Source organism: Tachysurus vachellii, chromosome 11 (assembly GCF_030014155.1).
Source record: "Tachysurus vachellii isolate PV-2020 chromosome 11, HZAU_Pvac_v1, whole genome shotgun sequence".
In the NCBI taxonomy this organism is placed as follows: domain Eukaryota; kingdom Metazoa; phylum Chordata; class Actinopteri; order Siluriformes; family Bagridae; genus Tachysurus; species Tachysurus vachellii.
The window spans coordinates 10507836-10522638 of record NC_083470.1 but is presented as its reverse complement, the minus strand read 5'-3'; the positions used below and the strand labels follow the sequence as shown (position 1 = coordinate 10522638).

Sequence of the window (14803 nt, the reverse complement as noted above, 5' to 3'; positions counted from 1 at the left end):
TTGTGGGTTTTAAAATGTCTTGTTCATTTAAGTGCTTCCACCCACAAGCACACAGGTGTTTTCATTCAGTCTGCATACCATGTGGCTGACTGGAGCTGTCTGTGGTTTACTGGGAAATGTTCAGATGACAAGCGTGGGTTAGTCATGCCCTCTGGCTGTTTGATGATTTGATTTGTGATGACATCTCTCGGTCTTAAACCCCTCAGCAGTGGATGAGTTCGCAGTCATTAAATATGAAAAGTAGCATAAGCCATGTTTGCTTTGTGGCTCCAATTCTGTACAACTGAAGTTTAGGAACATTATGGTTTGAAATGTTCATGGTATGATAATCTACACAGGTTTACTGTATTGTAATATAAATCATCCACTTTCAGTAGAAATGGAAACATTGCCCAGCCCAGGAACATTTGGCAGAAGGCAGGAGTATGCACTGAATGGGACTCCAGTTCATCGCATAGGAAAATAAATATTACAAAATGATCTATTAAAACTGTCTTCTTTGCTCTCCAACAGAATATGACAGAGAATGTGACAGAACGTTTAGCGAAATATATTTTTGAGAAGGATATTTCCATAAAATCTCTAACATTTATCACAGTATAATGCCAGTTTTGTCACTATTTATCACGTTGTCATTAGAAGATGAAATAAAAAGTGGCTGTCAGCAAACCATTCTGGAAGAGGAAATGCATTTTAGTGGTATTTTGAAAGTGAACTATAACCATATGATCACACAGCATGTCTAAACTTGGCAATATAATTGCATTTGGTTTTGCTCCTGTAGTTTTACATTCTTTCAATACATGGTTTACATTTTGTATAAAGGTCTATTTTTATGTTGCAGGTCCAAGAGAAGTTTTGAAATGCTTAGATTTGGTTAACTAAAGTTATGTTGTCAAGTATATACACTGAAAAAATAGTATTACAGCACAAAGAAGTTATTTATGTTATTCATTAACATTAAAGCCATTAACAACAATGCCAATGAAATCTCACATTGGAACTTCCTCAGAGTGCATTTAGATTTCGACACACATTGATACATGGATGGTTTGTGATGGAAACACCAAGCTCCACTTGCCCAGGCTCAGCACAGTCTCTCCGGGTGTAATTAATGGCTTCAGTTGGCTGGGAAGGGAATGCGAAGTGATAGAGTGGGCGCTGGAGTGTTATCTGGGTAATCGAGCCGAGGTAATTACTGCAGAGTCCTCCAGCACATCCTATAGCTGCCACATTCAGTCCACCATCAGATGGGAGTTGAACTCTGAAGTGCCATGGGTGTGATCTGATGACATTTGTAGTAGTCTGAAAAATAGTTGAAGTACAGCTTTTAACAGTAGGTAAAATAAAGAAAAGTTGGAATACATTGGTCTACACATATTTTTAGGAAATTGTGTTTAATGATACAAGACAGCTAGTTTTATAGGTGTTCATGAGTAACAGGTGCTTAGCTGACTCAGGATGTCTAGAAGTACATCTTGCATATATTCACACACAGAGTCTTTTTCAAACAGGTCCAGTTAAACATGACCTGACAGCGTCTATTTTCCTGACAAAATCACAACTGCATTACGACGTTTAAATGCGTGTGAGCGAGTGTAGCATGCCCCTATCTGTGCGATTAAATGAGGAAACATATATTTTTTAAGATTTACTTGAAAATTGCGGTTTAATGGTCAGCTATTTTTTTCCCCTCAATCTTAAGAGAAACCTCTATGTTAGGTTAAATGTAAACATGTGAATAATGACTGTCAAAAGGCACACTTCAAAAGAAGTGTTCTAGTGGTGTGAGTGAATGTTTTCTCTTTTAAGGGAAGTTGAAGGATGTCTAGGAAATCCAGAGAGGGAGAATGTGAACAGGTTATTTGATGTGTTAATGGGTGGAACCTTAAACAGAATGATACACATTAGACAGTATGGTACATGAATACAGTACATATGTAACATAATGGCTAATACACCCATTTATAGAGCTTATTATGAGATAAAAGGTCACATACCTGTTTCACTTGTTGCACTGAAGTCTGTTTGATTTGGCATTTTTCACTTGCTTGCCATCCAAGGTTTTGACATGTGATTGAATGGGAAAGTTATACATTGAATCTTCTGTTTAAAAACTGACTTCTCTAAAAGTGACTTGACTGTGCACCTTTTTTGAGACCGTTCATAGCATCTAGGATCTAGGGCGTTTTTAATCAGTAAGGATTATTTAATTTTAGACTCATTAAAAAGCACCTTCAACATGCCATACCTGCTTCATGATGTGATCCCCTGCTATTCTGAATTACCCCAGAAAAACCCCCCACTCATGCCATGGTCCCCTCTCTCAGTAAAACGTCAGGACGTATTGGCCCTGTCTTTGATCACCCAGCATGCTCCCATCCTCCTTCTCAATCCTCTGTAGCCACACTCTTTCACATATCGCTGCAAGGTCGGGCCTGAAGAACAGATCTGCCAGCTTTTCATGAGCCCAGAAACAATGGCAGGGGCTTGACCGCATGAAGGCAACAGTAGAGTTTCCACTACTTTACAACTCAGCAGGCCGACGCACAGCTGGGTGGCCTCTAACAAACAGGAATCTTTCCAATAGACACACACACAATAGAATAAAAGGGCCCTCTAGTGTATGTCGTGGAACCCATATGATACTCTTTCAGTCTTTCTCAGTTTTTCAGTTTGTCACTCAGATGTTTTCTCTATTGTGAGCAATACAACCACACAATGCTGCTTCATACATCAAAGGCTCCAATTGAATCCTGTCTTGTACCTCGGTTATAATTTATGGCTTGGATGTATTCTGCCATCAGGGATGATTTTGTTTGTGATGTGTTGACATAAACAATTATGATTTCCTGTAATTTGTCTAGTTTGCTGAAATAACAGGCCTTCTTTCTCATCACAGGATGAGCGTGAAGCTAGAGAACTGGTAAAGCGAGAGCAGGACGAAGCATATCGCTTGTCCTTAGAGGCTGATCGCAAAAAGGTTTGTGAATGCACTTGTTAAGCTTATTTGATCTGAATGTGGTTATATGGTGGTGTAAGTTATATGACTCTACAAATAAATTGTACCTTTTCACAGAGAGAAGCACAGGAGCGTGAAGAAGCAGAACAAGTACGTCAAGAACGAATCAAGAAAGAGCAGGAGGAGGAACGGGAGGTAAGGCCTGGCTTCAGTTTCACAGATACCATTCTTAGAGAAATCTTATCTTAGCTCTCAATTATATTGCTATGGAATAAGGTACACCATGCAGTACCCATTAAACATGGTTTGATTGTTGATTCTCCCAAGAATACTTTGAGAAACTTTTCAAGGTTCTTCTAATAAGGTTGAATTTAGTTCTGAGCGGATGGCTTCAAGGCTTCAAGGTGCTTTTCTATGGAACAGGAGCTGTTTGAGAGGAATTCACTTGTGTTAGCAGTGTTAATTGTGCATTGTGATGAGTTCACCTCCTAGGCGAACTTTAACCTTCTAAATGAATGACCCTCAGAAGGTTCAAGCTGACAGGATACAAGACGGACTGGATACTAATTAGCAAGCCTGCTTCTTTTTGGAGAAGGAATGCTTTTTATAAAGAACAGTACCTAGATAGTTAAGAGAGAATCGTTTCTGTTCGCTGATGTCACACCCTTCCCGATTGGGTCAAGCAAGATGCCAGTCCAGATGCACATGTCTAGCACTATAGAAGAAATAGCATCCCACACAGATAGGTTTAATTATGGCTTGCTCAGGATTAAGGTTACTGCAATGTCTTTGTGCCGATTAGTGCAGTTTAGATAAAGATTCATAGTTCAGGATGGTCTTGTCATTATTTATGTGTCACATTCCCTATTTTGAAGTTTAATGAAACAGAGATAATTGTTGAGTTATTAGAGATGAGATCCAGTGCATCTAAACGCTCTTGCGTATGATTATCATCATTTTTGTTCATATCAAATTATTTGGTGCATCCTCATGTTCTATGGATGGTGGCATTGTTAGCATGCTCAATCAGAAATATTTCATCATAGAATTAAGGTGATCACTCACAATACGTTTGAATTGATTTTCACTGCACTTATCTCTAAAGCAGTGGTGCCAAATTTTTCCAGATGTCTTTTACAAATGTAAGAACAGCTTGCACATTCTTATCTTTGCTAGGAATGTACATTAGTCTCTCATCTCCCTTATCTTTCTGCTCCGTCACCTGTTCTGCTCAATCACCTGCTTTTTTCAGCGTGTTCAATGGTCTTTCTCCTAAGTGATATGTTTTGAGATTTGGAGTCACAGAATCACACTAAATATGTTTCAGACTCAGGTCTGAATCTAATACAACATATTATAGCGATTAGCTTAGGTCGACTATAACCAGTGTTTTAGTTTTGTAAGTAGAGGGTCTGGTGTGAATTCTACTGTGGTACTTTGGGGTAGGCTCTCAAAATGCTATTTACATCATAACAATGTCTTTTTTTTCTATCACCTGTTTGTATATGGTAATATACAGCAGTACATGAAATAAACTCATTATGGCCCGTTTCTAGAAATACTGGGTGTGAAACATACTGCCTATTTTCTCAAGTAAGTTGTGTCTGATGAGTGTGTGTCAACCCGAGTGAGACATTTGGATAATTGAAATATTCAGCAAATGTACAGGGCTGGATATACTGTAACAGCATATTCTCTGTATGCATAAATGTGGAATGATTCTCTAGTTGTTTACATTTCTTTTAAAGACTGTAGCACTAAAAAGTACATATTAAAGCAGGGACTTTAAAAAGGATTTTCTGGCAATTGCTTGTGGCCGGAAAAGCGGCTCTTATAGACCAAGAAAGCCACCATTCTACTGTTTGTGGCACACACAAATGTTATTGTCCCTTTAGTGAATTGAAATGCACAACACACAGGTTCATATTAAATCCCTGCTGCACAATGGCAGCACAACACAACACACACAGACACACACAAAGCAGACTTGAGTTTAAAGGGAAAGCTGATAACCCAGACTTCCTGGCCCTCCCCATGGTCTGCTTATTGTCTGTTTACTCAGTAATATAAAGCGTGTTGTCTGCCGATGTGAACCTGCTATATGAGATGATTTGTCACATTAGTTAAACAGGCTTTTACAAAGACTTATAATTAGCTTAGTCCAGTTCAGTCTCTCTTTTTCTTCTACATTCAGTGCTCCCTCTATTGCCATGGTGTATTCAACCCCATGTAAGCAACAGTGTATTTTCAGATATATGATACCTCACAATGGTTTGCATTAGATTGATTTATGCCTTCTTTCCATTTAGCTTTTAATGTATAAAGCATGTAGACAAAGATGGTACTGGAGTAATTGTGGCAGGTCATTTTTTTGTTTGTGTTTATTTGTGTGCATGTGCTTTAATATGAGAGAGGCTTTATGAGGCTGCTCACCTGCTGTCTGTAATGAACCCTAAGGGACTCACTACACTGCACACCACAGAAGAAACACACGTGCGCCCACACAGATAAAATCACCTGCACCTGCAGTAGTTATTTATTCTCTATGCAGGTTCTATGAAATATTATGTTGTCACGCATATATGACATCAGTTTCATGCTTTTTATGTGAATCCCTAGGTGAAATCTCATGTATTCTTTTTCTGTTCTTTGCCTATCTGGGCCTCGTTCATGTGACATCATAATCCTGCTTGTGAACTCTGACATGCTCCATAGCTACTCCTTGGAGTGTACATTTAACCTGCTTCACTCCAAATGGAAATAAACCAGCCGTGTTAGAATCTGTTTGTCTGCCACTCAGTTTAACTCTTGTGAAGAGATAAAGATGGAAGATATTAAAGGGAGTCTGCGTAGCGTGTAGTGGGCAGCAGCTGCTTATGAGCACTGTGTTTTTGTGTCTGCATTCTGGCTACCCTAATGCTTCATTTTTTTTTTTTTTTTTTGACATTGTGCATGAATAAACAAAAGCAGCATGATGCTCTCCACCTGGAGTCTCTCCAAAGTTGCCGGCGCACACTCGCACACACAAATGCGGACTCTCGCACACGGCAGCCCCCTCACTGCATGTGCACACTGACAATGGATTCGGGCAAACAGTGTAGTGCAGGAGAGAGGGGAAATGCTGTCTGTGATTGGGACTCTTTTGTGTCCGATGTGGATGAAAGAAGGAAAAAGAAGAGGGGAGTGGTGATGTCGTTATTCTGCCTTATGTCAGGTGCTACACAAACACACATATGCTCTGTTTGTTTTGTGCATTGAAAGAGATGCTCCGAAGCACTCTTTGTGTGTAAGGTTGGGTGGACAACGCACACTCGTGCACACTCGTGCACACAAACGCACACACGGTTAGATCCAGGGAGAGATGCTGCTTGTCCCCCAAAGAGCCCTTACCATGCGGGCCTCTACCTGAGGGAGCGGGGCCGGCACGCGCACAACACAAAGCCTGCAGCTGCTAATGAGCTACTGTTGTACACTTTGATGAAATATAATTGCATTACGGTGGGTAAATAAAGGCGGTGCATGTTGTCACAGCATATGCTACCCAGTGTCACAACAGGAACAACAAGCTGGAGGTGAAAATCCCCAGGGAGCCGAAGGTCTTGCTCTGAGCCACAGGAGACCCAACTACACTCCTCTTCCATTCTCTCTATCTCACCCACTCTCATGTTTCCTCTCATCTTTACCCATCTATTTAGTGTTGTCCATTTCTAAGACTCTGCTTTCTGACTTAACTTGTTTCTTTCATGCTGAGTAAATTGCACACTATCCAGCTGAAGCATGTGCTGTAAATAACCATGTTTAAATCACTATAGATTATTTAATACAGGCTACTCACCATTGAGAGTGCAATAGGCTGCAATATTTAAGTATATAGTAACTAAGATTTGTCTTCATGCTATCTCCAGGCCATCCGTCTTTCACTGGAGCAGACCTTACCACCAGAGCCCATGGAGGAAGCAGGGGAACCAATCAGTAAACTGCGTATCCGGACGCCCAGCGGAGAGTTCCTGGAGAGGCGTTTCCTGGGCAGTTGCAAGCTACAGGTCCTTTTCGACTTTGTGGCCTCCAAAGGCTATCCATCAGATGAGTTCAAACTGCTCACCACTTTCCCCCGTAGAAACGTGAGTCTGCATATAACCCACTTAAAATACATAATATCCATGATGGTGATATTAGAAGTTCTAATTTTAATTCTAAATCACTTTTAATGTCCACCTGTGTGGCAGTAATTAAAGTACAGACACTAGATTTTGTGTGTGTATGTGGGTCATTGTGTGTGAGTGTTACAGCTCAGCAGGAAAAACAGAGTGTATAATTGGCTAGTTAATTCCACCATGTGGCTAGAGTTTGTTGCTCGACTTTAATCCCTTAGTGTGTGTGCGCGCGCGCGCTCGGGCATGTGTTTCTCTACTGTAGGACTATATACAAATACTCAAACACCTGCACGTTAATTAAAATTCACGTGTCACTAATTAGTATTTTTCATGTTTTTTTTAAAACATCTATCCACAAGTGCATACATAATTTTCAGAATATTAATTAGGGTATTTGATGCAGGAAAGCGCACTGGCTACTTAGGATACAGTCAGCACATTTCTCCTGTGTGAGTGGGTTTTTTCTATGCTCAGTCATTAGAGAGCTGGGTCTGCTTGCTCTGCGGCAGGTAGATAACAAGCACTGCCCTTAACGACCTGACTAATTAACAGCATGGAAACAGAAATGGGCTTTCCATTAATCAGGAGAAGTGTGCAGGCCTGCCCAGACAGCATGCCATCCGAGCCCATGGGGACCAGGAGGACGGTCTCCTCGAAAATAAAACCCACTCACATAAATGGAAAGAAAAAAGTAAACAGTCTCATTAGGCACATGTGTAATCATATAGCACGACATGAACACTATTACAAATATTTACATTAATATACATATTCCATGAGAAAATATTTATTTAAAAAAAAAAAAAAAAGGTAAACCACCACTTCATGCATCACATGAGCTTTTTGTTTAGGAACCAGAGGAGAGCTGTGTGTCGTGAAAAGTGTATCCAGCGTTGGAGTGAGTTTACAGAGATGAGCGCAGAAAGACTGGCAGTGTTTTTCACTGTGAACACAGTGCCCAAGTTTAATCCTCCCCTTCTCTCTCCCTCACTCTAGTTCTCCTTGCTGTAATTAAAATCATCTCTTTCACAGACTCCCCATCCTTCCCTCAGGATTAGAGCTTGCAGCACTATTGCATTTGTAATTCAGCACAAATGTTTAAACTTCATCTCACCCTCTTTCTCTTCCTCGGCTCCACACCCAAAAACCAAGCTAATTGCCAGCAATAAGTGAGTGAACAAACAGAGATGGGGTCTGTGAGGTGGGGGAAGAACCTAGTAGCCGAACGCTGTTGTTTCTCTATCTGTCCTTGCTGCATTGGAGCTCGTCTTTTGTCAGGTCCTGTTTGTTCTCTTCTTCTCTTTGAGCACCTGCCTTCGTTGGGGGAGAGCTAGAGGAGGGATTAGCACTAGCTTCTGCATTCTGCATCTATTCATATGCTCTTTAATGCAATGCCAGAGTTCCATAGGCTGTCACACCCTATTCATACTGTCTTCAATACTATGGCACAGCAATCTAGGCTGATGTTGGGAATCAAGTACAAGTTCTCATTTTTGACATTCAGGATGACTTCTTTAATGCCTTTCATAAGGTTCTCCCCAGACTCTTTTTGCCTTCAGCAGCTATGGTCACTGTCAGAGAGTGAAGCCATCCCAGCACGATTCAATGTGTGTTTTAAGTTTGGCGTCTCTGATGTTGGCGTGCAGTTCTGTTTGTGTGTTTAGATTGGCCCTTCGCCTGTGATGTGTAGAGCTTCTCTCGCAGCCGTGCTAAAGGCTAGCCAGGAGGCATGGCTGTGCACTCTGCCAGGGAACAAGTTTTCTTGCCTGTGACCCCCGCTTTAGCCGTGCACCAACTTCAGCTAACGCTAACACCCTTGCTACCCTCCTGCAGCCTGATAATGATCCCCCACTGCTTTCCTAATTGGCCAAATAAACACTTCACAACACGGTGCTAAGTCAGACCTGGCTATTGGATTTTAATTAATGGTGAAGGGCCCTAAATGGCTTCATTACAAACACGTTGTTTCAGCTGCACGTTTTTGCCCCGTTTCGAAGCCAGTATATTGCCCATGCGCTGTTTATTTTCCCTTGACTCCTTCCAGTGTATGGGCCAATTCTTTTGATTCAGACTAATGAACTGCAATATTTATCTGACTGCCTTTTGAAGTGGTGCTGCAGAGCTAAACAAAGCCAGAATTACATCACTGAGAGCTCAGCTGCTGAGTTCATTGTTAATTTAGTTTAAATGTTTTGTGCACTTCAACTGTGCCATTCTAATTTAGTTTGTTTTTTGCTCAGTCTGCCTTGTGTAGGTTTGCTCTGTAGACTCGTCTTCATAACATCCACCTGCTTTATTGTGAAAGAGCTGTATTGTGATTTTAATTAGTTTGTTCCATGGTAATCCTTAAACATTCTTTTACTGAAATTAATTTTGCCACTTTGGCAGCTGCAGACGATGGTAGTAAATCCTGTTTCTGCCTCATGCAAGCTACATCACTGCCTGAAAATAAAAGTGTATTGTTTGCCTTTCTCCATAAAGCAAATATTCACACTCATTTATTCTTTGATGTTTTTTAACACTGGTGTTTAGATTCTAGATACAGCCTTCATTAAAGCTCACAGCCTCCACAGTGAAATTAGCAGGACTGAATTAGCTCCAGCAGGGCTGAACCTAATTAAACTCTGTCGATGTAAATTGAACTCTGTAGGAGTTAGTGTATGTGCACTTAACCCAATCTTATACTTCCGATTTAACCTGCCACTGGTCATGTTCTCTTAGTTTTCTTTTTTTTTCTTCTTTATTTCTCTCTTTACTTCTGCCTTGATGTTTTTCTCACCCTATTGGGTCATCAGGGTGGCTGTCTGTCTTGTTTTTGTTGGCCTGTGTGGGGCCGTTCAGGATGAGTTTGTTAAAGGTTTAGGCGGATTACCTGCCATCAACATCATCAGAGCCTAAAGAAAACAGCCAGCAGCCATGCAAGACTCTCTTCACTCACACAGCCACTTCTTTCCTTTTAATAAACCTTCCTAGGATTACAGAGAGATAAATCAGCCCATCCTGAAATGAGCACACTTTATATATGGTGTGTGTGTGTGTGTGTGTGTGGGGTGCGTGATCCTGCTATGATCATTGTTACCTAGAATAGTCCAATATAATTGGTGAAGGGCAAGCAGAAGGTTCTGGAGAAACAAACAAGTGATGAGAGGAGAGAGGGAGATGAAGAGAGCCAGACACATAGAGGGGAGGAAAGCAACAGCTTTGTTTGTTGACAGATGCTTCTGCTCTTATGGTCTGTTAATTGGATACCAATGTAAACAATCACCCATGGCATCTGTCTCCTGCCACAGAGTGACACCTTGTTTCTCTCTTTCCCCCCATCTCTTAAAGAGAACAGTCATCAAAACACACCACCACACCTGTGCCACCCTGTACCCTCATTTGCTTCTACCTGATGCTGGGGTGTTATAGCAGCATTTCAGGTTCATTTACATAGGCAGTATTTGTGAAATGGTACGCAGGAGGAGGGAGAGAATGTGTGGAGTTGTTGTTTTTTTTTTTTAAATATATATTTTTTTGCAGTGCCATCTTGGCTGTCTATCTCTTCTGTCTTGTATACCCATCTCTCCCTCTTTGCCAGCCTGTGCTGGTGTTGTCTCACCCTTCTCCTGCTGTCAAGTGCCACCTCCTCCCCGTGTCGCACTGAGCCCTCAGGTCATGCTCAGAAACAAAGGGCAGCTACACAAGTCACACACTCAGATGACTTTTGGGGGCAACAAAGCAAATGTGCTGTTATTGGTGTACCCTCACTTATGTCCCCTGAGAGATGCAAGCTGCTAGGCGAGCCTCTCTGATCTTCCCGACATTCATCAGGTCTGTGCAGAACAGCAGCTCGGTCAGAGGGATTGCAACCCTGTCCTAATGAGACACCTTGATATGAACATGAATGCCTCCTTTTATTGTTGTTCAGAAAACAATCAACGGACTAATGAGTGTGTGTGTGTGTATGTGTGTGTGAGCTGATTTATAATGTCAGCAATTTTGATGCATGTCCCTGCAATGAGAAACAATTATAGGGGCAGTCAGATTCTTGTAATGAGAGACCGTATGACGCTCAGAGAGGCAAAATCATTTCATTTATCCGTCTGTACTTCTATAGAACCACCATACAGGGTTTCCTTTCAGAAAATGTTCTATTTTATTTTTTTAAAGCATGCAGAACTACTTTTCACTTTATTGCTTCACATATTTGCAAGATCTAAATCTTCACAGATTTATTACATTCTACTACACCCCAAAGCTCTGTTAAATTTTGGTCTGGCCATTTGAAGTCTGGCCTTCTCATGTTTAGGAAACCAGTCTGATGTGCTTTGTGACATGGTACATTATTACATTTACATTTAGGATTTAAATCTGACTTAAGATACCATCAACTTAAAACTCTGTTCAGGGATTAATGTATACACAAAACAAAAAGGAAGAAAAAAATAAGAGCTAATTCAAGTGTTTCAGGAAGAGGTAGGTCTTCACCCGGCGTTTTGTCCACTTTATTGGTTGTAAAGAATTATCGATCAGCTCAGAACATTCTGGTTATTATCTTGTGATTCACTTATCAACAAGGCAATTCCACATTATACTGAAATGTCTTCTAAACAACTCACTGGATGGTTTTTATTTTAAATATTTATTAAAGGAGATCAGCAGCTGCCCATAGACTTTATAACCCTTTGTTCATACTTCATTCATTTTCAGCTAGAACTGCAAGAAATGGGCAGACTTAGAACTTTTAGCAATAATCATTTGTATTTCTAGTTTGTGGTTATAGTGGCTAAGAGTTTTTATTTTTAGCAGGATTTTTTTAAGGTTATGGTTAGGGCTAGCATCTAATGTAAAGTGAAATATAGCTGCCAGTGTCATTACTGGGAAAACAAGTGTGAAGTGTTCCTTTAAAGTCTCTGGTAACAGTCAGCCCAGTAGTCTGTAGTAAGACTATTGCTAATGCAGACTAATGTAGTATTGAAAGTACACAGTGTTGTTTATGCTTCAGAGTTTTCTTAATGGTTCTGCTTGAGGCTATTGACTGAATGGTAACACCAAACGTACAGTTTGGTCTTCAGCTTTCTCGCTTTGCTTGCTACACATTCTTGCCACTCCAAGGTTGCTGTGTTAATTACTAGTGGGGGTAAGACTAGGAGTTCTGGTGAGCTTGGAATAGAGGTCTTAATCAGGCTGCAGTTAATGCCCTGAGATGAGATGTCAGTGACCGCACAGTTTGGGACACACAGGTGTGAACACAGGCCCTATGTAACAGGAGAACCTCCCGCTATTCGCTCACTACAATCAACTCATCTCTCTCAGTCTCTCCCTCTCTCTCTTTCCCTCTCTCTGTAAGATCTCGTTCTGAGAACTTTTCACTCTTTTGCCTAGTGATTATGGCACCTCACAGTAGTGTTGCTGTCATGTAGGTTAGCACAGGCTAAACCGTTATAGGTCCACCACATGCCCCCCCATCTGGCTGTGTGTTTGTTTTGGATTGGTGCATGTGTAATAACAAACAGGGTCTATCTCAGAAGGAAACGGGGCACTCAGTGCTCACGGTGATGTGATCAGATTACCGCAACTCTAGTTCATGGTTTCAGAGACACAGACCCCACACAGTGCACAGCGTAGCCCACACACAGCATGCAATCACCTACCCGGACATATGACATTTCCTTATTAAAGTAAGAAGTTGACCATGCCAAAATTAATGGATATTCACTTTATTTGTGCATACTTGACAATTTACAATACTGCTGAAAAACGTTGTCTATTATTGATGTTTTTTTTTGTTGTTGTTTATTTGGTTTCTTTCTTTCTTTCTTACCCAGATAACTCAGTTAGACCCGGCATGGACGTTGTTGGATGCCAAACTCTTCCCTCAAGAGACTCTCTTTCTGGAGGCCAAAGAGTAGGACTGACTGCACTTGGACAAATCACACAAACAATGAAGAACTTTAGCATGGTGTCCACAGTGAACAGCCACACGCAAACACACTCACAGTACATTGAATAATGAGTGTTTTGTTATAATTCACACTGAAGCTTTCACAAGCACAGAGATACTGACACTCACTCACATACAGAACTGTCATGTTTTTCCACTGAAAAGGTAACCAAAAAAAAAAAAGAGAAAAATTACAGTTGTGGAGACTCAGAACAGCATCACAGTTGAGGATGATCCACTATGGCTGACCTGATTTGTGCAAGAAAAATAAGTAAATAAATAAATGCCCAAACATGATGGTATGTGACAAGCAAAGAGATGTTTCATGGAGAACTCTGGACTATTTCTTTCCTCTCCCAACTCCATTGGTTTATTGCTTTTTGGCCAAGTTCTTGGAGAGTCAGCTAGCTGCATCTCCTTTTTACTGATGATCAGAAATGGTTTCAGCTCCTTAAAAAAACAAACAAACAAAAAAATCAAGATCCTTCAAGGTCATTATTTCTCTCCTCTTTTTAGGTTTGATGCTGTATTAGTTTTAGTTGGATACATTATAAAATGTACATATGAACATGTCAATTTCATGGTGCTTATTTTTTTTAATGGCACTGTGGGATTTGGTAACAATAAAAGAGTCTAGAGATCGCTGTTAATATGGGTTTCAGAAATGCAGAAAAAAGGTTGTTTTCTTCCAATCAATATTAACAAGGTGTGCACTGAGAGGCCATCTATGGCTGAAGTTGTGCAAAGAATCTGGGCCGTTTATTGTGCCTTAGCTTAGTCATTTGTGTAACTTGATTCCAGTCATAAGTTACACAGTGACCTTTGGATCTAATAGTGTCACTTGGGAAATGAGCAAAGTAAAATCTTTTCAAAAGTCATTTGTTGTATTTTAAACAGGCTATTTGCACTGACAACTATCTTCCTAGGTGCAAGTTTACTGGTTCATCAAGTTTAGGCAACAGTATTTTTCTTTTGAAAAATAAGTCTGTTTTAAAGCTGTTGAAAAAGCGGTATTGGGTTCTCATATAAAGCAGAACCTGGAGTAAAGGCTTTGTTTTATTTATGACCTGTAATTGCAGTGACTGCACTGATCTGTCATCGGGAATAACTATCATGAGTTCTACTATATATATTAAAAAAAAAAAAAAAATATTTATTTATTTATTTTCCCCCCAATAATGCTGGAGGGTTTAGACAGATATGCCCATATGAAAGTCAAACAAATGGTTGGATAAAATTGATTCATTGTCTTGTTTTTCAGCTGGGTTTTTCCAGACTTCTGTCTATTATCTGCCACAAAGGCTAATTTTCCCTGTTCAGCTCTGAGATTAAAAGCTTACTGTACCATCTGCAGCGCCGTTCCTCACACAACCAAATAGAAGAAGTTTGAGTGAGAGAAATGAAGTGCGAGTCCTCAGCCAGTCTCAACGACCTTGTGTGGAGCTTAGAGAGGTCTGGGAAACATGTTTGGGCCTTCTGCACATTAGCTTGTGTGCTGGGATGCTTCTATTTAGCATGCAACACACGGTTCAGTAAATGTTCTAAAATGTAGTGTATCCTGCATGCTCCTTCTTACACACTGGAGCTACTTTACAAGAAATGATTCATACAATAAGGGCCATAATTACTGACACTCTTGATAAATATGAACAAAAACTGGTGTGTCAGATTTCACAATATGAGGAAAAACACGTTGGAATGTATTTATTATAAAGCAATCATTTTGTGTACCAGTGCGGGTTTTTTTAAATGGCGTTCAGT

At 40.5% G+C, this 14803-nt stretch overlaps 1 protein-coding gene across 1 annotated transcript in view; it reads left to right on the top strand.

Moving 5' to 3' along the window:
- Positions 1-13692, top strand: part of faf1 (Fas (TNFRSF6) associated factor 1) — a 69786-nt gene extending 56094 nt beyond the window's left edge. Inside the window, exons 16-19 of the mRNA XM_060881115.1 lie at positions 2903-2983; positions 3080-3157; positions 6868-7083; positions 12927-13692. Coding sequence (XP_060737098.1) covers positions 2903-2983; positions 3080-3157; positions 6868-7083; positions 12927-13010 — 459 coding nt within the window. The 3' untranslated portion in view covers positions 13011-13692. The remainder of the gene's footprint in view (positions 1-2902; positions 2984-3079; positions 3158-6867; positions 7084-12926) is intronic.
- The last annotated feature ends 1111 nt before the right edge of the window (positions 13693-14803 follow it).